This window comes from Ctenopharyngodon idella, chromosome 13 (genome assembly GCF_019924925.1).
Source record: "Ctenopharyngodon idella isolate HZGC_01 chromosome 13, HZGC01, whole genome shotgun sequence".
Classification (NCBI taxonomy): domain Eukaryota; kingdom Metazoa; phylum Chordata; class Actinopteri; order Cypriniformes; family Xenocyprididae; genus Ctenopharyngodon; species Ctenopharyngodon idella.
The window spans coordinates 8,477,197-8,502,548 of NC_067232.1; the positions used below are offsets into that span (position 1 = coordinate 8,477,197).

At 36.0% G+C, this 25,352-nt stretch overlaps 1 protein-coding gene across 8 annotated transcripts in view; it reads left to right on the forward strand.

Moving 5' to 3' along the window:
* khdrbs2 (KH domain containing, RNA binding, signal transduction associated 2) overlaps window positions 1-25,352 on the forward strand; it is a 73,521-nt gene that overhangs the window by 7,682 nt on the left and 40,487 nt on the right. For all 8 annotated transcript variants that reach the window (XM_051915823.1, XM_051915817.1, XM_051915819.1 and 5 more), the window contains exon 2: window positions 7,370-7,497. In XM_051915823.1, coding sequence (XP_051771783.1) covers window positions 7,370-7,497 — 128 coding nt within the window. The remainder of the gene's footprint in view (window positions 1-7,369; window positions 7,498-25,352) is intronic.

A 25,352-nucleotide genomic window follows, 5' to 3' on the forward strand; every position in this document is an offset into this window, starting at 1 on the left:
ATATATATATATATCATTGAAAAGTTTGGGGATGTATTAAATTAATCAAAAGTTACAGTAAAACATTTGTAATGTTGCAAAAGATTTCTATTTCAAATAAATGCTGTTCTTTTGAACGTTCTATTATGAATCCTGACCAAAAAAAAAAAAAAAATCAATCATGGTTTCCACATAAATATTAAGCAGCACAATGTTTTCAACATTAGCTGCATTTCCATTACCCTTCAAATTGCGCAAATTAAAAATATGCCCAACGGAAACACATCAATTTTGCAAAACCTCCCATATATTGCAAAAAAGTTTTTACACTTGCATGAGGTGGTTTTTCAGGCAATTTGAAAAAGGAACATTTGGCAAAACTGTTTCCAAACAGTTTTTTCGCATTTACAGGTCAACTGGCGTAAGTAAAAGTCGATCATTCTTTAAAGATTGTGCAGTATGTTTGGACAGAAGATGAGGCATTTCTTTATTAAATTCATAAAAGACAAAAAGAATTTACGGGAATACTGAATTCTAAACAACAAAGAAATACCACAATTTATCAAGACCCCGAAGCAGATAGGAGGGAGAAACACCTCATACGTGGCCGCTTCCAAGTATAAGGGCTTTCCTTGCCATTAACACACGTACATCTTCGATTAAAAATAAATGGCTAGTGCAGTGGCTGCGATATACTTAAACCTACTAACATCTGTTGCCATGATTTTTGGAATGACTTATCACAAGAGGGGAAAATTAAGTTTTTTATTAATTAGTTGCATAACATCAGTTAATGGAAAGCCATCTTTTTGCAATATTTTTTTTAATTGACATTTAGAAAATATCGCAAAAGTTTTACGCAAATCTGTAATGGAAAACTGGCTATTTATAAGTTTATCATTTGCATGTTTTTTTAAATAAATCATATTTAAATATTCAAGCACAAGAGAAATATTCGAGCAAAAGAGAACTCAATTCAGCACTCACAGGCTGTGTTTTGTGCACACACATTCATAGAAAGTTGCTTCTCAGACAGCGAGCAAATACTGAATTGTGTTCTTTGTCATGTCATCTTGCACTTGAACAGACAAATTCATGCAAAATTATGCCAGAATGCCCATCTTGGCAAGTATCCTAGTAAACATAGTAGGTTATGTCTTAAGCGAACATAAACAGTTGCGAAATAAAAGCATGTATACAGCATCAGTACTGGTTCCAGGCAAAATCCATGCAAACAAAAAAAAAAAAAAAAAATTGTGGTGGGGCCAGTGAAAATTTAGGCAGGGCAAGTAAAATTTGAACAATTTCTCCGACCGGGACAGTAGAAAAAAATCATTGGCGTTGAGCCCTGAAGGATCATATGACACTGAACACTGTAGTAATGGCTGCTGAAAATTCAGCTTTGCTATCACAGAAATAAAATATTTATTTTAAATTGTAATAATATTTTTCAAAATTACTGGTTTTACTGTAGTTTTTTTTAATCAGAATATTGTATCATTGGAGAGCATAAGAAGACGTCTTTTAAAAACATATATAGATTATACCTGCTGGGTGAAATTTGATATTCTGGTGTAAAAAGGTCTGTTTATTATATCTGATATTTTTAAAACATGATTAAATGATAATTACATTTAAAAAACCCTTTGTAATATATTAACTCTCCTGATTCGTTTAGCGGCACTCTAACTTTGTTATGGCCTGCCTGAAAGGTGCGGAAACCAACTGTGCTGACATCTGTCGACCAGCTATCCTTTAGACCTGAGAGTCTATTTTCCCACTTATTAGAAGTTCAGAGAGCAGGTGAGAGGAGTGATGCAGCACACGTCAGGCTCACTTTTATTCTAATTAGGAAGCAAGACAGGATGTTCTTTACTGTAGAGGTTAAACATTAACGTTCAGTGTCTTTTCCTGCCCTTTAAGAAACATATGGGAAAAACCATTATCATTCACTCTGAATTGTTGTTTTATCATTACAACACATTTGTTGCGGAGATATGAATGCTTAATGTTAGCACTGATATCAATATATTTGACTTTGAAGCATCTATTTGTGTAGTTTTTGTGTAGAAGATTACACCGTTTTAATGGTTCAGTGTCTTGAACTGTACAATATGTAAATATTACCTCTGACTAAACTATAAAAAAAATATGTACATTCCCGCTGGGCCACTAAGGTTAATTAAGTAATGTGATGAAAGGTGATGTATGATGGGGAAAGAAATGAAAAGAGAAGAGGTTTCTAATAGTAATGACTTGGGTTATATTTGTTGAGATTGGCAGAAGATGGAACAATTTTAATATTCAGAAAATGAAATGAGTTTCAGTCATCTAAAACTCATCTGAAACAAATATTATAAAGCGTATTGTAAAATCATAGTGCTGGGAAGTGACATTTTCAAACATTTCAAAGTATAAAGTTTTAAATGGCAAAATATTCAAAAATACCAATCTCACTCTTTGAATATGCCTTGTTTAGTGAATAGTTTGTGTTTTTTGTTCATTGGCTGCATTTACATACACAAGAATATTGATATCAATCAGAATTTTATCATATTTTGACATTTGAATGAATTTTCAGTATATGTAAATGAACAGTGTACCCTGTTCCATGTTACTGGCACCCGGATCTCCCAGTTTATTTGTCAGCTTAATACTCTCCATGGCTTTTGTGAAAACTACAGATTGTACATTTTTTTTTAAATCCCCCTTCACGGACAGCTTTTTTCATCATGCAGCACTGATTAAAAAAAAAAAAAAAAAAAAAAAAAAAAAAAATATATATATATATATATATATATATATATATATATATATATAGCCTTTCTACTTCATAGACAGTCAAGTTTTATTAATAGCCTATCTTTTCCAGTGGTGAATCACCATTTTAAGTGTGATTTTCTTAACCAGATTAAACCAAAATTCTGATTTCTAGAATTCTAAACAAGATTTACAATAAAAGTTTAAGTAGAATCTAAAACTTAATCTAAAATTCACAAAGGTGGTCATTGATCAAAGAATAGTAGACAAAAAAGTAGTAATGTAGACAACAACAGTTAGTTAGCAGTGAACAAGTGTAGTCACAAGCGCTACCAAAAACTGTAGTACTAAATCTTCTTCTTTTGACTGAAAGTGTCCAAATTGTGTTTTATTAGACATCAAGCATATCCTTCAATGTGGGATTTATGTTATAAACATGTTATGTTGTCTTTTCTGAATGGGATGAGTATTATCCATGGTACATTAAGAAATACCTTAAGAAATATTAAACACAAGACTGGTTTGAGTAACATACAATTATCCCAAACTAATTTACACTTTCACTTTTGCCAGTTGCCTCCTCCATATCCTGTGAGTCATCACCTTTAGCTGGATGAAATCATTTTTAAAATACATCTTTGTAGCTTTAGATGTGTGCACAAGTGTGTCAGGAGAGTGCAAAGCAATTATGCACTGATTCTGTTACAGATTACAGCGAAAAATGGGAATGACAAAAAGGAATTGTAATGAATAACCTTGAAATGATTTTAGGTTGAAAAATGTATTTTGCTAGAACAAAAGGGTGATTTACCTCCCTTTTTCATAGCAGTATTATCCTAATGTGGGTGATTTTCAATATCCGCACGGACCTGATCAGGTCAGATTGATGTATTTTACAATGTGAAAGTCATTTTCAGTTAGAAATTTCATTTTCCAGTCAGCAGGGAGGTTATCTGCAGATCTTCAAAGTTCAGTATTGTTGTCTTTTTGATGGATTGTTAGAAAAGGTGAATCAAGGGGTGCAAAATGTATTATATATCAGGGAACAGTACTGTGGGCTGTGGTACTCCAAATAATATTCGGAAAACCATGCCAGCCTGTTTTTTGGTCATTTTGTGGTAATGGATCGACCTCAGATTGTTTAGGCCCAAATGTCTTTTCACATTTTCTTTTGTCTTTGAGAACATTATTATTTGGATGGTTCCAGCATCCATTAAATTGTACCCAATTGGTTCAAGCTGAAGAAGGATCATAGAATTCAGACTAGAATCTTCTTGTGAATTACAACCGTAGAGAAACTTCAGAGCCCATAGATGAGTGAATATATTTGATATTCAGTTTCATTCTGTGATGTGCACATTTTTCCTGCTTATTGTAATGTCAAGAGGATAGAATTTAAAAATGAACAAATTGTGCAGCAAATAGAATTTGTTCATTTTTTATAGATTTTTTTTTTTTTTACCATCAATTGTTCATGCATTGGTATAGGACACTCCTTAAACAAGCTGGGCTGAAGTATTTTATAAAGGGGGTAACAACAGATGCCAGAGAAAGAAGCCAAACCAGAATTTAAGCCTGAATCTTCCCTTATTATGCTGCAATACTCATTCCACAGGGCCACTCACCCTTGAAATTGTTATATGTATCAACTAAAAGCCCATTTGTGGATTTTTTGGTCTTTTACTCACTCAATAAGATCAGATCACCATCTCCTAAATAGCACCCAGAGACTTTTGTTAGTTAGGGTTGTCATGCATGCATGCATGGCATACTCAAGAGGTGGCTGTCATTGTGTGTAGGGCCATCCAAAATCAATGAAATCCAAAAAACACATGAGGTCTTACAGCACTGTTGTTAGTTTCATGTTGAATTTGTTTGTTTTTCAGTTCACTGGCAGTTTGTATGATGCAAAATGTCAAAGGAATACAGCAGCTTTTGTCTGATCATATCTTTTCTGTGCAAATAAAATAGCATTAGAAATGCACAAAACATGAGTCTATTCCCTGTGGATTACAATGAGATACATTTGCAGCTACCGAGTCTGCACTGAAGTGCTTTTCATGTTTCAAATGAACATATATTCATAAGCAAGAGGACAAAGAGCTTATACTTTTCTCACATTTCTATGTTACAGTTTACGTCTGTTTCTGCAGAAACAAATATTATTTCAGGATGTGTCTATTGCCGCGTTCCCTAAAATAATTTCTCAGCATTACATATTGTTAGGTCTCCCTTTCCAAATATGCCTAATTTTCAGCCTGGTTTGATTTCTTTCGTATCTTTCAGCCAGAGAAAAGAGAGAGACGACAGGAAGAATAGCAAAAAAGGTTCAAAACTCAATCATCAGAATCAAACTAAATTAAATTGTGTCATTGTTTACTTTTGTGACAGAAATTTCATCTTTTCCTACTGTTGTCATTTTGCAGATGCTTTGCCATTATTTGCTTACAGCCACCCGAGAGTAAGTGTCAAGCTGAAGGGCACACAATGAAGCAAGGCCTCTGTAACTCTCCACTTCATGGATTGCCTCAAACGGGATATGAACTCTTGTTAGTTCTATAGAGTTAGAAATTTTTTTTTAGTAAAAATAGGTTAGGTTTAAAGCAGTGGTTCTTAACCAGAAGACTGGGTTCCACTAGGGGGGCCTAAGCAAATTTCCAAGTGGGTCACAAGTATTTAAATTGATGAATAATTTGTAAAATATATAAAATCTAATCTAAATGAAAATGCTAAAAATAAATACATAAAATCAAGATGTAAACGGAGATCAGATTTCTTTTTATTTTCTCTCTGTTGAAAACAGTTCTGGAATACAGAACATATCTTCTGGAACCACCTGGTATTAAGATGCGAGAAGTGGACGATGCTACATACGGATGACGCTAAGAAGTGGACGACGCTAAATACAGGTGTAAATGGGGTGTTAAATGTTTTGAGCATGTCCACTTTCGACCACTTCCAGAGGTAGTCGAAAATGCATTAGACTGGATTGTTTTCATAGTGTAAACGCTCATGTGGTTGAATGTGTTCAAACATCGCAAAAGACCACCTATTCTCTGAAGAAACAAAAGCAGAAACAAAAGCTCATGCTCTCCCTATGTTTTTCTGTGATCTCTGGGCACGTTCATATGTAAATTGCGCAGGCTTATTTTGTCCATTAGATTGAAAGATCTGAAAAGCCCATACATTTACCTGCCCAGAGACCCTCCCTTTGAAAAAATCAGGAAAGACGTGGTTGAAAATGGACAAAAGAGATGGATTAAAATACCAGGTGTAAACGGGTATGCGTCTCCCTCGTCCACTTGTGATCCAATCGACCAAAATGCATCTTAATACCAGGTGGAAACAGCGCCTTGTTAATTAATTTAATATATCAATAAAAAAGTTTAAAACCAAGCAACTTCATCATAAGACCAGAAATATCTTTGAATACTGAACTTTGAATATTGTGTTGGACAACAGGGGGCCTTCGAGTCAAAAAGGTTGAGAACCACTGGTTTAAAGTGATAAAACAATCAATATGCTGTTCGAAATGAAGGAAAAGAGTATTTTTAAAAGGCACAAAGTAGGCCTACCTTCTGGTTTTCAAAAATTGTTGGAACATGTTCATTGTTAATGTGCTGAACTACACCTGTGGTTACTCTGATAGGATGCCTATGTGAACTTGAGGGGAACTAACCTAATACATCCTCTAAAAATCACCTTGAGACCAGCTGGCTAAAAAAAAAAAAAACCCTCAAAATAACTTGTTTCATATTTTGTTTATTTTTCTGTGTGAGTTCATCCTCTGTTTTTGCACATAATTCTAAAAGATTATATTTTAACCTGCAAATAATTGCTTTCTAGCAATTTATTGCAAAGCTTTAAGACAATAAGTAGTTTATTTAGAAAAAATCTAATCTAGATCATTACAGAGGAACCATTAAGTTTCCTTTAAATGTATAAAGGGGACAAGAGCTGTATAACTGCAGCAGACAACCTGTGATGTATTCACAAATGACCACTACACGCTCCAGGACAACTTAAAACTTGAAAAGTCATTGGGATGAATTTCCGGCTGCTCCTCACTCCTACATACAGTATAGAAATGAAAGCGAGAGAATATGGTTTTCTGCAGGTTTAAGCAGCTGAGAGTCTCTCCAGAGGGGAGGTGAAAAATAATGGTCTCCCTTCACCTGCTGACTTCCCTTCCCTTCTTTTCCCACTCCATGTTTTACACGAGTTGCACAGGTTCATAATTCTCAATTCTGCTGAGCATTAATTTAGCAGCGACAGAAGGGGTTCCCTGGAGGAACCCAGGTGACAGCTTCATTTCAAGCCTCTTTAATGTTGTGTGGCTGTTAAGTCTCCGGCTCAATTCTCAAAAGCACCATAAAATTCCTCAAGCACAAAATATTACAGTTTTGCGCAGCAGCTTTTCAATTTGTGTTTGTCATGCGAATAAGGGCTTAGTAGGCTTACGCCGACAAGTTACGTTCTACGCAGAGTGTTTATTTAATTGTTGTTAATAAATGTTCCACTGGAAGCTGAGAAGATCTGAAAGCCTTTTTTGAGTTTTTCCTGATTTTCTGGGTCGATCAAGGCAAAGCATGACATTATTTGACCTCAACATTTTTTTTCTTTCATTTAGAGATTGAAAAGTTTGAAGGAGACGAGTTGAGAAAAGATGGTGAGGTGAAGAAATACTTGGATATCATCAGCAACAAAAACATCAAACTTTCAGAGCGCGTGCTGATCCCGGTGCAGCAGTATCCTAAGGTAAGACCTCAGTGCTCCATATAACGTACAAAGGAGTGATGACATGACAACCAAATCAATGTATAGTCATATGGAGATCAGAGAGAATCAAAAGCAATTCATCAGCTTTATGGGACTGCTGTGCTTTTGGTAATGACTTAATGCATTCTGTATCTGGCAGGAGCAAACTAGATGGTGTCAGATTCTGATTTGTGCTGCAGATCTGTTATTTACACCTTATATTTCTGTCCTAGCTGAAAAGGTTCCTGGCTCTCTCAGAGTAACAGGCACGCCACATCTGTTTCTAGCTGTTCAAACATTATTCTGCCTCATTTTGTAATCAGGAAATTATTCTTGTTTTTTTCCAACTCCTTTTTTTTTTTTTTTTTTAATGTTTTACCAGCTGGCATCTCATGCATCTGTTAGGAAATTTTAGCTTCTCAGCGCCAACAGAGCTGCATTTTATTCAGCAACATGGTCAGTTTTGCACCAAGTCTGTTAATTGATTGAACTTCAACGTGGAGGTTTCGACTTTTTCGACTTCCTATGGGGATTCCAGCAATTATCAAGTCACCTTTATTTATATAGCGCTTTATACAGATTGATGACGCAGTCAATGAGCGTGGAATCATGGAACTTGTCGTCATACCGATGGATCTAATAATGTTTATGAAGAAATAATGTTTATAGGGTGAGTGAATGCATTCATGTTTTTAACATGACTGTGGTATGAAGCAGGGCGTGGCCGAGAATCGCGGGCGCGTTTGCTAATGAGAGACAGATAACAGTGCCACACGCGAGTCCCTGGGGATATGTAAAGGAATGAGGATATTTCGTTCTACCGACCAAGTACTGAAAAACTACTCATACAGGTCAGTTTATTTGACGAATTAAAATAGTGAGGTAACACAGCGCTGTTTCACTTGGTCTAATGTTATCAAACTAAACTGCATTTGAGTGTGTTGAAAGTTGTAATGTTATTCTATATGTATTAGTTTGTTGGCTGAATGAGACTAACAGTAAGCTAGATCCACATTAGAATATAATACTGATGATATTCTAACATTTCACCGTGTTATGTTAGCTATATAACATTGATTCGTCTTATGTACATTTGTCAAGTCGAAGTTTGTCGCAAGGCTCTTGCATCTCGAAAACGCCACGCCAGTATTGATCCTCGTTTTATTTCTCCTTTTGTCTTCTTGCCATGGTCCATAACGTTTGAATGAAAACAACAGCATGCCGCTAGATGTTAGGCAGCTGTCCACGTCTGTTGCCATAATGGTTACTATGCAGTACAAGCAGAAACCAAGGATAACGCAGATATTACGTCATTGACAGGCGACAAGTGACAAGGGATGGGCACTATATAAAATTGTGAATTTCTCTGAATTTACAAATTCTTGGAAACATTTAGGATAATGTAAGTACACAATTGATCGAAATATATAACACTGTGCAAGTGGTTTTTGGATATTTTAATATAAAAATCTTACATATTGTGCCTTTAAGATATTTTTGATGAAATCCAAGAGGAATATGACTAGACAGCAATATAATCACCACTTTCAAGGTCCAGAAAGCTACTAAAGACATCGTTAAAACAGTCGATGTGACTGCAGTGGTTCAACGTTAATTTTATGAAGTGACGAGAATACTTTTTGAGCACAAAAACAAAACAAAAATAATGACTTTATTCAACAATCTCTTCTCTTCCCTGTCATTATCCTTATGCAGTTAATGCAGTAAGCACAGTAAGCACAATGAAGGCTTCCGTGTTTACTGCACGTTTACCATCCAAAGCTGCACATGTGAGCAGCACGACACATGCATGTGATGCTGATGCAGGAGCCGGCCAATAATGAGTTGGCCTTCTGACGTAGAACCTGGAAGCTCTAGACATAAACAACGTATGAGAATGACACAGAAGAGAAGATATTGTTGAATAAAGTCGTTATTTTTGTTTTGTTTTTGAGCACAGAAAGTATTCTCGTCTCTTAGTCACGTCGACTATTTTAAGAATGTCTTTAGTACCTTTCTGGACCTTGAAAGTGGTGATTATATTGCTGCCCATGGATGAGTCACGTACCTCTTGGATTTCATCAAAAATATATTAATTTGTGTTCTGAAGATGAACGAAGGACTTACAGGTGTGGAACGACATGAGGGTGAGTAATTAATGACAGAATGTTCATTTTTTGGGTGAACTAAACCTTTAAGTGTTCCCAAACTAAGCAAGCCAGAGGCGACAGTGGAAAGGAACCCAAACTCCATCAGGTGACAGATTGGAGAAAAAAACCTTGGGAGAACCTAGGCTCAGTCAGGAGGCCAGTTCTCCTCGGGCCAATGAATGAACACGGTGTGATTATGATTCAGGCTGCATCACAAGTCAGAATTGTATTTGTTATGTTGATCAGTTTTATTCACAGACAACAGCTGAGATATTTAAATGTGACATAAATGAGACATGTAGTGTATTTGGCGCTGAGTGGTTAAGTTTGATATCCGCTGATAGTTTGATTATAGTGATTCAGTCATTAAAGAGCCAGAACTGCTTTGATTCATCTGGAAACAATATTACATGTTGCAAATCACAGTTTTGCCAGTAATAGTAAAGTCAGTGCTTTATTTTAGAGTTTTTATTTTAGGTAACTGGTTATTTACTTCAGACTACTCTATCGTTATCACGTTCGGTACACACTGCACTCTTTTATTCAGCACTGTGCTGCTTTAAAATTATGCTTTGAAAATGAGTGGAAAAAAGCCCATGAGCATCACACAGACGGATCCATAAAGCTTCTGAGCTTCTCATATGCTCCCTCGTTTTTTACTGTTTCTGCTTTAGGAAATGAATCCCTGGAGCACTAAAATGCGCAGACTGTTTGATGGGTTTAGTAGATTTGTGCTGTCGAAAAACGAGTACAAAGAACACGCCTTAGGTTTAGATTTTACATGTCTTGTTCGAGTTGTAACAATGGCTTTTTGTTTTCCCAAATCCCTCTTTCCTGAGGATCTTGGCTGCTTTGTAGTTATGGTAATTTTATGGGAAAGTTCTCTTGTGATATTCCTGGAATGTGAGAAATATCTGTAAAATGTCATTGCATTGATTAATATTAAGTGTCGTTTATGTAGCTTTTCCTGATTTTACCTTACATATTGTTTTTGTTACAAGATAAGAGGGTGTATTTTCCCCACAAATATAAGCAGATCAAAGATGTGTTTTTGTGAAGAGTTATATTTTTCAGATGCCAGAATATTTTTTTTGGAATCTAATTTTAGCAGTTTAGGTTATTGATCTGAGACAAGACTACACAGTATATCGGTATAATATCGGCCAGTATATGTTTTTCTTTTAATTAATCTGTATTGGTTGATTTTTTTTAATTTTTTTTATTTCTCCTATTTTTACATTTAGATTACCTTTGCATAACTCACTTAAAGTTAATCATTAAAACACTAATAATTTAATAACACACTTTTTAAAAATGTAATTGAGCAAATCTCAGATTGAAAATCATTTTTTCTTACTGAATGTTATAATTTGTGATGCTAAATTCACTTGCAGTTAATTAATACAAATGTCTTAATGTTTTAAATGTTTAATATCACCCATATAAATCGGTTATCTGCCATAACATTTATTGCGTAACAAAATACAATACACAACAAAATAATTATCAGCTTATTGTGTCAGCGCATTTAATATCAGCGCATCTCTTAAAATAAGTCCTGCTAAGAAAACATTTTACAAGTATCCTTTTTTTTACTTGTCATTGCACTTAAAGGGATAGTTCACCCAAAAATGAAAATTCTGTCATTATTTACTCACCCTCAAGTTGTTCCAAACCTGTATTAATTTCCTTGTTCTGCTGAACACAAAGAAAGATATTTGGAAGAATGTCAGTAACCAAACAGATCTCGCCCCGCATTGACTACCATAGTATTCATTTTTCCTACTATGGTTGTAAATGGGGGGCGAGATCTGTTTGGTTACTGACGTTCTTCCAAATATTTTTCTTTGTGTTCAGCAGTGAATAAATAATGACAGAATTTTCATTTTTGGATGAACTGTCCCTTTAATATAGTGCTTCCTGTATTTACAAGCCATTTCTCTGACATGGCCAACAAAAAAAAAAAAAAAAAAAAATGAAAAAAAAAAATGGTTAGCTTAACACTCAGAACCACACCATCTAACCTCAAAATCAGTTGATCAATGAACTTGTGGACCATAACAGATAATAGCTTATATAGTCTAGACTTTATGTTATGCTCTCTGTTACAAATCCCCAGGATTTATCTACGTGCAGTTAATTAATCCGTGTGTGACGACAGCACTGTCTCTGAGTTTTGTTTAATCATGCTTGATGAGACCGTCTCCAAGGAAGAGCATCTCTGCTGCAGCTCAGAATAAGTGAGTTGGAGTTGATATTTGGTTTCTTTGATCCTCTCTTTAAATTAGGCTAACTTTAGTTTATATATTTGCATAATGAAGAATAGGCCTTGTGTACCTTGAATGGCAGTTTGTTATGTGCCCTTTCGCTATTTGTTCTATTGTATATATTGACCTTGACATGAATTCCTTGTTCTGAGTCTTTACTCCTCTGCATCATTTCAGATTGAGACTTTTTATGCATTGCTCCACTGCTTCGAAGACCTTTGTTTTTCATGACAAGATATTAATTGCACATCACTGTTGTGCTATAATGCAATGACGTGTTTAATATACTTTCATGGCATGTTATTTCCCCCCCCAAATTATCGCATATCACTTTCTTTAACTATTGAGAAATATGAAACAACAATTCATAAATTTACAGTGGCACTGACAGCAGGCTCTGTTTAAATGATTTTATTAAGTGAATATTAAATTCACTGGCTTCTCTGTGCTGAGAGAGGTTGACAAGATTATAGAAGACAGGGGAACTAAAACTTAATTCTTATTAAAGAATGCTGTTTGTTTTCTAATAATTGCAACCTATATTGTCCACAATCCCCTTCATGATTATGAAGGGAGAGTACAACTTGGCTCAGTCGTGGTGATTGATTGATTGATTGATTGATTGATTGAATATGCATCTTACTGATTAAAACACCACATTACTTATGGGAAACAGGGGGCAACTGTAACAATTTTATTTTTTTTCTTTCATAATTCACAGACCACTACTAATGTCCCTTTTGGTGCACAAAACATTTATGTTAAAAATAACTGTGCTATTAATAAACTGAGAAATGAGAAAAACACTATTTGCATGTACGCAGTTAAGCAACATATATAGTCTTGAGGTTTTGCAGAATGGTTAACCCTGCAAAAAAGTAACATAGCAAAAGTCCCTATAAATCCGAACATACTGTAGCAGAACATTAATGTATCTCTCCTTATATTCATCTTGTGCAAGAACACATAAAATAACACTTAATTTCAACATTTATTTTCCTTATACAATCTGATGTAAAGCATGCTGGGAACTAGAAATCTGCTGCAAATCATTCAGTTTAAGTTCAGCTTAATATAATCAGTTATTGAATTAATGTAGCTTTTTCCTATTAACTCTTTTTGCGCCAGTGTTTTTTTTTTTTTTTTTTTTTTTTTAAAGTTGCCAGCTAGCATTTTTTAACATTTTCTCAATTTTTCATGGCCCCCAGAATATTTTGTTGTATGAATATCTGAACATGTAGTACATCAAAAGGAAAAACAGAGCCTCTGCTTTAAAAAAAAAAAAAAAATTCTATCTTAATTTTTTTTTTTTTTTTTTTTTTTTTTTAAATCAACACCAATTTAGGTACAGTAGGATTAGGATTAGTTGTGAGGGTGGGGTTAGGATTAGGCAGCCAGGTAGTGGCCTCAACGAGGGGGGTAAAAATTTGGCAAAGAATTGAAATTCAACACAACACCGGATTGGATTCAGAATGATGACCAAAATGTAGATGAGTCCTATACCTCTTCTAGGTTGACATTTCATTCTGTAATGTTAGGCAGTTTTGATTTATATGCTGTTTAATGTTTGATGATTGCATCACATGTGCATAAGCAATGCTTCCCTTACTAACAGCACACTTGAATAAAAAAAGAAATTTATTCAAGTTTGCTGTTAGTATACTTCTACTAAAAATACTAAAAATAAGAAAGTATACTTTCAGTCTACTTTTTATGTAGGCTACTTCTTGGAAATATTACACTAAAGTATGCTTTACTTATACTGACAGAAAAGTGTAAGTACATTTGGGCCTATACTTGTTCTCAATCTTTTGATCGAGATATACTTAAAAGTATAATTAAGTATTCTAAGTACACTTGGTTGGTAGTGTTTACCCTTTTGATTGAGTAGCCTATTAAATACTTTTTTTTACATAGTTTTGCATACTGTCTTATAAACGTACATTGTTTGAAAATATTGATTTATAAAGAAAACGATATGTTGTTGAGTATGTGAATTTTTGTGTAGTCCTCTGGCAGTGTACATAGGAATTTACTTCAAATCTACTTAACTCTTTCCTGGCCATTGACAGACTTTTCCAGCAATCCATGTTTTCGCTGTTGTACAGTAGAGGGCGCACATCTTCTGAAAGAGTACAGAATCTCCGGATCAAACCACAGGTGAAGAAGAAGCAGAAACAACAATAGAAGCATTGCTTACGCACATGTAAAGTAACGCAATCATCAAATATTAAACAGCATATATTTCGAAATTGCCTAACATTACAGAATGAAATGTCGACCCAGGAAGAGGTATAGGACTGTGCAAACTTTGGGGGTGTTGATGGAAGAGATCTGTTGCTGGTGCTGGCTGGCAACTTAAAAAAAAAAAAAAAAAAAAACACCGGTGGGGAAAGAGTTAAAGTACAGTTAAAGGCATCAGTGGTCTGCTTCTGATTGCTTTTAGAGGGAAAAGCTGCCCATAACTGCTGGTCTAGAATCAGTTTTCTCTATAATAATAGCATATTGGTGAAAGAGATTTGGTGTTTGCGCTCTTGAAAGCATCAAAAGTTGCCTTTTCACTGTTTCCACGGACCAAACCTCTGTCATTGCTTAACCGTTCCATTCTGTGTCAATCTGATTTTCCACTGTGGGGCTGATAACAGAGCTCTTTGGAATGTAATACAAATGCGTCAGTCATTGCCTTGGTAACGCAAGAGTTAACAGACGATATGAGATGTAAGTAGCGACCATGTTATGGAGTATGATCAGATATTTCTTTTAATTTTGTTAGTAACTTGCGTTAACTTCGCTTCAGCTACAGAGAAACTGCCAGCCAGGCAACAGACAAGTGACCAATCCTGAATTGCGACGTCACTACACTCATTAAGAATTCTGAGAATTCCGGGCCAAGAACAGTTTGTAATCATGCCGTGCCAAACCAAGCTCAAGAGGAAATATAACTGGAACCGTTCCTTACTGTTCTTAGAATCGTTCAGCCCAACAGTGGATAAGCTAAAGGTTTCTATTTACGTGTTTTTGCAGCGCTGAGCATTGTAGCCAATCAGACATGGTTAAGTTATGTGACTAAGAAATCTTACATCTTGTTTGGACTCCAGTTTCTGCTACTGTATTGAAAAACTCAGCAAATATGCTTAGTTGATGTGTTTTTGATGGTGTCCACCAAATGTTGAATCACCAAATGTTGCTTTTATTACTCCTACAACTCTTCTTCCTTTTATCTCTTTGCACAGATCTGTATATATTTCATTGTGACATCACAAAACTACACACAGTTTTCATTTTTCATCAGTTATCTGTATGCAAATAAAGTGTTTGATTTACTATAACTTGCACAAAAGCACAGTCAGTGTTTTGCAATGAAATATAGTCCCTGCTGACAGAGCTCAGATACCTGTGAGCACTGATAGAAATCATAGGAGCGTCACACACACATGCACGCACACACACACACACACACACACCGAGAGAGGGAGACCAAAAGGGAAGCCAAGAGATGAATGGGGGTACCTGCATCACCATCTAGTAAAGTCAAAGACATGGTCGCCATGGAAACCACTGTATTTAGATTTAAGAGATGGATTTGGGCAATCTATCAAAGGGCATATCTGCACATCTGAGCATCACTGCAAATTTGTTTTATGAATGTCCGTGGGTTTTTTTTCACATAGGTAATGGGGTTATTTTGATCAACAATATTCAGAAGGGATAACTGGGACATGTGCATAAACATTTGGGACATCTTGCTTTACACTGTAGTGTACTTCATTGTGTTTGCGTGGGTTTATAAGGTAGCCAGAACGCATTGGCATCTGATTTGTCAGTGGATTCTAATTAAGACTTAGCAAATGTCCTATGGGTACATCTGTTTGTGCAGAGACTCATTAGAGGCGCAGTTAACGCTGTGCTTGTTTTGGTGCAGTGCACACTGATGAATTAAAATAGAGCGGAGTGTATGTTAAGCTATGCTATCGTTCACCTGATTCCATTAGGCTGAACATTAAATTGACAAACACATGTCCAGAAAGCAGAACATGCTAGTGGTGCAAAAAAACTTGCATCATCAGCACCTGGATCAAGGCAGTTGCTGCAATGCCCATATTTTCAGCCCGTTTTCTGATTTTAATGATGCACTATTTCAAACTATGTCACTATGTCAAATCATGTTATAAAGAAATCTTTAAAGGTAGAAATATTGTTGATCATAGTTGAATCGAATAACATCACAAATATCTGAAGAAATATTATAGATAATAGATATAGGATATAATAATGTTCATAATAATAATAATAATAATATACAGTATAATATAATGATAATAATACATATAATATTTTTTTTATTATTTACCACATATCTTTTAACATTGATTAATGGATATATCTAATTTAGCATAAAATATTTCAGAGGTTTCAAGGCTTTAACATTACAATTTTACATTAATTATACAGTATATTTTACAGTGTTGTAAAGAAAGTCAGGCCTGCAAGAAATGAAAGCAAGTGAACATGTTTTTAAGCATTAAATGGCAAGAACTGTAGTGTTATAAAACCATGTTAGTTTTGCATTCAGAATTCACAGTGTTGTTTTATTGTTGTGGTAAACATCCAGCTTTACCTAAACCGTTCGTCTAAACCAAGCAACAAGAAAAGACGCTAACGGATCTACCACTGAGGTTTGCCTTTATAGTTCTGAAAACACGACTAATCCGTTGAATAGTAACGCCGGTGGTTGTTGTCCCCGTAGATTGTGGCTTATCTGTCTCCAGTTTTATGACCTTTACATGGAGGTGTAGGCAAGCTCTGCACAGAAAGATAATCAAATTGTTGTCTTGTTAAAAAATTCCCTAGTCCCAAAGGCCGACCAACCTTGTCAAAGGTGTTTAACATAGATAAGCCGCAGAACAGATTCAAAATCGAACGGAACACAGAGGTGGAAAATAAAAAGAAAAATCAACAATAGTGAGGAAGTTGTATCTTCTTAATGAATTAAAAGCCTGCTGAGGCACCTCTATTTGTTTTCAGGAAGGTTATTTATATTACTGTAAACATGAGCTCAGATAACATGGTTTTCTTGTGGTGCACAGTTGTTGGTTCAAGATTTGGAGAGAGACGGAAAGTCATGGAAAGAAACACTGAGCCTATGGGAATATGGCTTCTTTCCTAATCGGTTTATAAGGCTTATCCCAGTATGTTTCAAATGACCAACGCCCCATGGGATAACACACTCACTAAGCAGCCAGCGGAATGATGTTGGTGCCATAATCTTTAGCAAACAAATATTTTTGCGCTTGGAAAACTCGTAAATGTGCGACTTTCCAGTTTTCTTTCCAACTTTCCAGGGCATCTGTTCATTTTAAGAGCTAACACCAAAGTAACATGGGAAATGTAGTCTGGGGAAGAGAGTGGATGCTTCTCATCTGTATGGGTAGCAGTTTTTTAACCTGTCAGCCTCCTGACTCTGAGATGGTCTTAATGCGCTGTTTGTTTACCCTGCATCTGTGCTGTCAAACCCCAGAGTGTCAGAGCTCAATATGGGTTCTGTAATGCAGGGGATCCATCATCAACTTTTCCTCAGGCGGTTACCTTTTCTAGCATTGAACACAATGTTCAGAATGTTGGAACATGCATTTTTAGTTTGATATCATATGTTTGTGTTATGCATTCTGTTTATGTGCATCTCATTTTCTCTCATAAATATGCTGTAATATTTATATAATACTGTAAAGTAAGTCAGTCATATAGCTTACTGCTTTCAGGTAGTCTTTTTTTTTTTTTAAGCAAGGGCACATTAAATTGATCAAAAGAGACAGTAAAGACCTTTAAAAGTTCTATTTCAAATGAATGCTGTTGTTTTGAATGTTCATAAAAGAATCCTGATAAAAACATATCACAGTTTCTACAAAACGTTACCTGAGCACCAAATCAGCATATTAGAATGATTTCTGAAGGATCATGTGACACTGAAGAGTGGAGTAATGGAGTAATTTTTTTTTTACTGTTTTTACTGTATTTTTGATCAAATAAATGCAGCCTTGGTGAGCGTAAGACACTTCTTTCAAAAACATATAAAAATTGTACTGACCTCAAACATTTGAGCAGTAGTATATATGTATTATATTCAAATACACTTTATTAGTCATTATCACAAAGCCCGTTGGCTTATTCTGGTATTAAAGATTGTTGAATAGTGTCCAGTATCAAAGCTCTCCCTCTTTCTGCTAGCTCATTAGCCTCCACTAACAGCCAGCACTGGCTCTATGACTCTCATCTCTATTTAACACCATAGCACTCTGCCACTGTTTAAACCATTCTCTGCTAATGCCTGTGTCCATTGACTGTGGCCAAGCCATCTCTCCTGGCCATTATTACATTTCTCCCAGTCCTAGTCCCCAACAATAATCCTGCTATCAGCCAGTGCTAGACCTCGCTAGCAGCACAGCTGGCTACACTGGCAGTAGCCATCTAACCATCTGCGGATCTTATCTGGTTTCACAGCTTATGGCAAGGGTGCTATGTTTCAATCTCCAACTCAAACTACACTAATGGTTATGTTAAGTGTTCCCTTCGCCAGCTTTGGCTGGCAGCACATTTTGTTGTGAAGCCGGAGGATTTTTGTGCCATTTTTGCTGAAACAGCCTTGAGGATATTTAGAAGTTTATTGGCCCTTGACATCATAGTCATTTATACTGCATACGATTCAGACTGTAGCTGTTTCTGCAGAGTCTATAATTACAGGTTTAATTGGCACAGTCTGAAACCCAAATCTGTAAATAACACAAGATGGCATGTCTTGTGCTTAAAGGGGTCCTATTATGCTTTTTTACACTTTTAACTTTTAGTTAATTTTGCAGTTTGAGCATGAAAAATGTCTGCAAAGTTACAAAGCACAAAGTCCACTCCAAAGAGAGTTGTTCTCCATATCAGTAAGCATTGTTTCTGAACTCCCTGAAATGCTTCGATTGTAGTCTTCTGTTTTCTTCTGGGAATGTACACATCACAGTTTCCCTCATTTAAATAATTCCTGCCCAAGGCATACACACACAAAAAAAGGGGTGAAGTCTGGTTGAGTTGTGTTAGTACTGTGTTGTCGCAATGTCCAAAAGACCCTGCACAAGTCGTGCTTGTTAAAGGGTTAGTTCACCCAAAAATGAAAATAATGTCATTTATTACTCACCCTCATGTTGTTCTACACTCGTAAGGCCTTTGTTCATCTTCGGAACACAAATTAAGATATTTTTATTAAATCTGATGCACTGTAAACCCTAATGCTCAAAATACTTAATTGGTTTGAGTAGGACAAACTTAAAGGGTTAGTTCACCCAAAAATGAAAAATCTGTAATTTATTACTCACGCTCATGCCGTTCCAGACCCAAAAGACCTTTGTTAATCTTCGGAACGCAAATTGAGATATTTTTGTTTAAATCCGATGGCTCCGTGAGGCCTACATAGGGAGCAATGACATTTCCTCTTTCAAGATCCATAAAGGTACTAAAAACATATTTAAATCAGTTCATGTGAGTACAGTGGTTCAATATTAATATTATAAAGCGATGAGAAACAAAAATATCTTAATTTGTGTTCCGAAGATCAACAAAGGTCTTACGGGTGTAAAACGGCACGAGGGTGAGTAATTAATGACAGCATTTTCATTTTTGGGTGAACTAACCCTTTAAATTGAACAAATTAGTTCAGTTAAATTAACTGCTATGAGTATTTAGAACTTTCTTTTTCTTTTGAGTTCACAGCACTGACATATTTCAAGTTAACTGAACTGTTTCATTGTTTTGAGTTGTATGATCTCATTTCTTTAATTTTGACTAACTTAAATTTAACTGAAACTGGGCTGGGATTTCTATTTTCCAGCATGCTTTGCCCATGGCACTTGAAAGGGAGAGTAAATACTAAAATTAAGTGTTATATAATGTTTTTTTGTGCAAGATTAATGGTAAGGGAGATTTAGTAGTGATTAATGTTTTGTTATGCTAATTTAGAAAAGTCTCTGTTAATGTGGGTTTTTGGAGAGTTACCATCATGGTGACAAGTAGCGCATGCGGCTTGGTTTGAGAGCAGGTAAGTTATATGTTTTAAGTTGCTGTACTCATTCAGTAAGTGCTATACCATGCTATTGTTAACATGTTAGCAAATTAGCAAATTGGCATTTTTAGAATTTTCTTAGGGTTTACATTGAAGTAAATAACTCATTTGATTTGCAAGAACTCAAAATAAAAAAGTTAATGAACTAAATATTTTATGTTAATTGCTATCAAAATGTATGAGTTAGCCAACTCAGTACTTCAAGTTAGGAGCAATTAACATGCATGAGTACTACAAACTCAAAACTTGATAGTTCTGCTTACTTAAAATTGGGAACATCATAACTCAAAAAAATTGATGTAACTGATTACCTCAAATTTTTTGAGTTAGCCCAACTTATTCGGGTTTACAGTGTGGCTCAGTGAGGCCTGCATTCACAGCAATGGTACTTCCTCTCTCAAGATCCATAAAGGTACTAAAAACATATTTAAAACAGTTCATGTGAGTTCAGTAGTTCTACCTTAATATTATAAAGCGACAAGAATACTTTTTGTTCGCCAAAAAAACTAAATAATGACTTTTCAACAATATAGTGATGGGCCGATTTCAAAACACTGCTTCAGAGCTTTACGAATCGAATCAGTGACTCGGAGCGCCAAAGTCACGTGATTTCAGCAGTTTAGGAGATCTGAATCACTGATTCGATTCGTAAAGCTCCGAAGCAGTGTTTTGAAATCGGCCCATCACTATATTGTTGAAAAGTCGTTTAAGTATTCTCGTCACTTTATAATATTAAGGTAGAACCACTGAACTCACATGAGCTGTTTTAAATATATCTTTAGTACCTTTATGGATCTTGAGAGAGGAAGTACCTTTGCTGTGAATGCAGGCCTCACTGAGCCATCGGATTTAATCAAAATATCTTAATTTGTGTTCCGAAGATAAACGAAGGTCTTACGGGTGTAGAACAACATGAGGGTGAGTAATTAATAACATTATTTTCATTTTTGGGTGAACTAACCCTTTAAGGTGTTTTGGGTTGATCAGCTTGTTCTTCTTAACTGTTATTATCGGACTCGAACTGATGTGGCGGAACTGACGCCATAATTAGAGTATACAGTAGTGTTTACCGCAGCTGATACACTTTAAGTGGTAGACCAGTCATAACAGACAGGGGCCAGGCTTTTGGAAGGCGGGTTTTAAAGAAGTTAAAACAGCGTTCAGACAGAGGGTGAAAACAGGTGCTGCAACAATGTAAATTGTTAGAAAAATAATGAGTTTTTTTGAACATTAAATGACTTGAACCTATTTTAGTAGACCCCATAAACAAAAAAAATTATGAAACTGTAAATGAGCATAATTGGACCCCTTTAATGACTCTTTAGCTGAAACTGTAGATTATATTCAGTCATTGTAAATTGGCAGTAGATTGTGCCTGTGTCCCTCAAGAATTCCTGTTCCAATTTTTGATGTGATGAGATGCACCAAAAATAGATTAGTATACTATTGTTTTTTCATGACAAATAAGTATAAGCATTTTGCCGAATGAAAGTGCACAATAAAAAAGGACTTAGATAACTATAGAGGAGCAATTTGCATAAATTTGCATCTGTTGAGATTGGGACAGCAGAAGAGAAATGTTCTAGAACAGAACTCTTAGTGCCCCACAAAATGAAATTCAGAATTAAGTACACAATGCATTAGAGTAGGAGACAGATTTTAAACGCTTAGGACTCTTTCTGAGAAAGTTTAAATTAACAAGCAAAGCTGGTCTTAGTGCAGGGATTCTCAACCTTATTTGGTCTGTGACCCATTTTTAAGTTCCAAAATTGTTGAAACCCCACATCAGAGAATTAAGACACTTGATCTCACAGGCTTAATTCCCCGTAAAAAAGAAGGTTTATGATACCTGGAGTAGGTATCCACTGGCATTCCCATTAATGTCTATGGCAATATTAAATGTTATTTTATTTATGTATATATATATAGTGTATTTAAACCAAACCCAACATACCAAATTTCACCTATGCTTTTGCAGGGTAATTAAATATTAGTGATTATATTTGTTCCTTGAAAGAAAGAAAAATTTCATGTTACTTATGTTAACCCTCAATGGTGAAATATGCTTTTTGTCTGCATATTTGGTAGTTACAGCATACATGACGAATCAACAAAAATGTCTCCGATAGGATGACTGCCAGTATGTGATGATGGTAAAATGTGTCTGGTGGTGATCGTGCCAATATGAAACTGATCAAGAGCTCAGTGGTCTTGAATGGCTTCTGAAAAGGTTTTGACAGAGAAATCAATGTAATGCACATCAGTGGGCGCCAAGCGCAGGTGAAGGTCCCTGTCAAAGGGACTCATGTGTGAAAAGTCATTTGTTCAGCCAGCCACACACACACTCTAAACTCACTGCGGGCTTCAAAAATAAGTGATTCTGCATGACAGCACAGTGAATAGCCATCCGGGCTTTTTCAGTTATCAATAAACACTGCAGTGGATGCTTTCCCAGGATTTTCGCAGTGTTTTCAGACGTACACATTGATCCGGGCTCTGGAAGTGTGGGTTAGTGATCTAGTCTCCATCACAACAGCACACCATGTGTACTTTCTTAGAAGTCACATTTGCTCATAATAAGCCAATGCGGTTTGACACTTATGCCTCCGGTTGTCAGGTTTATCATCCTCAGCCTGTCAGTGCTGCATAATGCCCATCATTCTGCGGCCTGCCTCTGCCGGGGACTGCGAGGGACAGCTTGCATCGCTTCAAACCTCATCCAGCACTGAACTGTGCCTCCTAATAAAGCCTAAATTGCCCACCATGGAGCAGGAGAGTGACTCCAGACATTCATTAGCTTAATGAAAACAGGCCACTCCACTGCAGCCGCCCAGTGAGCATCTTCACACTGTAGCTGAGGCAACCATCTGCTCCGAGGCACCCAGCCAGCTGCAGAGTATTCCTGTCATACACACCCCATTGGAGGGGATGCAAACGGCACACCTCCACTCCGAGAGAGATGGTCATCAAGCTTTGGCGCAGTGCTGCAGTGTTGCTAAATATACTGCCCTACCCACACCTCACCCTTTCACCTGAAACTGTTTGCATTTGCTTTGTGGCTCCAGCCAAATTCAGTGACGGTTCTTCTGCATTTTGCCAGCTAGAGTTCCCTACAGCTGCATCTACAGCCTGGCTGGGAAGAGCATGTGTTGAGGAGTTTCCAGCCATGTGCTAGGCAGGGTATGTCAACATGTGTTATAGCCAACTGTTTCATTCTGGCCACCACAAATCAGCTCACCTTTGCAAATATTTGAAGGGCAAATTCCCTTCCCTTAGTAATGTCTGACTTACTGGTCTGGAAACTAACAACAAATAGTAAACAGCCATTTCTACAAAATAATGCAACTGTACAAATGTGTTCCACACAGAATGCTTCATTTATGATATAGTTAGGGATCATCACGATTGTTGACTAGCCATACACAGCCTATATTTATGTAGTTAGTTGATTAGTTAGTCAAATTCAGTAAACTCTTGCAGAGGTTTTGCATCTCTACAGCCATGCACACAAAGAATTTTTTGCCCATTTCGGGACATTTTTTTTATCCTGTTATATATATGAATATATATATTAGGGGTGTAACGGTACACAAACAAGACGATTCTGTACGTACCTTGGTTTTGAAGTCACGGTTCGGTACTGGTTCAGTACAGTAGGGGGGAGAAAACTAAACAAAATTGCTTTTTTATTAAACTGTTTTTTGAACAAATATTCAATTATAATGACAATTTTCTTAAGGTTAAAATGGCTAATGCTGCAGTAGTCAACATTTGAAGTGGATCAAAACCTTTTCAAAGTTGTCCTAAAACCTTCTTCTTAAGACAACTTAGTCTTTAAGACAACTTTGATGAACTTTTTTGATCCACTTCAAATGTTGACTACTATATAGGGAGCCATTACTTACACGTTACTATAATATTAAAGGGGACCTATTAAGCAAAATTCACTTTTACATAGTGTTTGAACATAAATGTGTGTTGGCAGTGTGTGTACACAGCCACCCTATAATGATAAAAATCCACCCACTCCTTTTTTCAATGCCCCCCAAAAAATAAACAGTCTCAATTAACAAGCCGTTTTGATTTTCTGAGCAGTATGGCGTCATACTGCTCAAGCCCCGCCCACGACTGCTGACAGACAGAGCAGTATTAGCATAGTTTTCTCCTTGAGCCAGTTGTACACAATGTCTGCCATTTTCTCTACGCCAGATAGGGTTGGGAACCGAGAACCGGTTCTCATCCGGAACCGGTAGTGTTTTTTTTAAAAGAACCGGAACCGTGCAAGATTTCCAAATTTAGGTTCCGAAAACGGTTCTGGTGCGATGGGTGGGCGAATTGCGGGGAGCGTGTCCTTTAATAGAGACATCTCACATCATGAATATTATAGCAATGAATGCACTGAAAATCCCTCGCGCTACTCATATACGTCAGATTACAATGCAGAGAGAGAGAGAGAGAGAGAGAGAGAGGTGCCCAAAGCTGCACGATTAATCTTTAAAAGATCGCGTTCTCGATTTCATCAACCACATGATCTAATTCCTAAATGACAACGATTCGCCCGTGTATATTAAACCTTTGACAAAACTAAAATCGCGACATTCAAATCTGAGTTTGCGCTGCCGTTGATCTAAAGAGAGTTGTCATGTGTAGATATAAACAGCTTCACAAACAATCTTTTCAAACGCACATTATTTCTGTGTGACAAACAGGCCTATTCCAATTATAACAGAAGTATACAAAAGTTTATTATTCAGATAGAAACGCTGATGTTTATGTATAATAAATTATCTTCTGAAAGTAACTGTACTTCAAATAACGACTGTATCGATTGCATTGTTTTTATGAATCCAACTTATAAAAATATTCTGTTTCACCTGTCTGAATCTTACATGTGTGTTCAAACATCTTATCTAATTTGTGGTAACACTTTACAATACGGTTCATTTATGAACTAACCATGAGTGATACATTTGTTACTGTATTTGTTAATCTTTGTTAAAGTTGGTTAATAAAAATACAGCCTTTCATAGTTCATGTTACTTCACAGTGCATTAACTAATGTTAACAAATACAACTCTTGATTTTAATAATGTATTAGTAAATGTTGAAATTAACATTAATAAATGCTGTAGAAATGCAGTTCATTATTAGTTCATGTTAATGTAGTTAACTTATTTTAACTAATGAACCTTATTGTAAAGTGTTAGCGAATTTGTTGAGATTTTGTTCTGTTAAATTCATTTTACAAGAATAATAAACGCAAAAAGGACTGTTTGAGTCGAGTATTGTGCATTTTTTATTAGTTGTTTAATTATTTTAATGGAATCGGAACCGGAATCG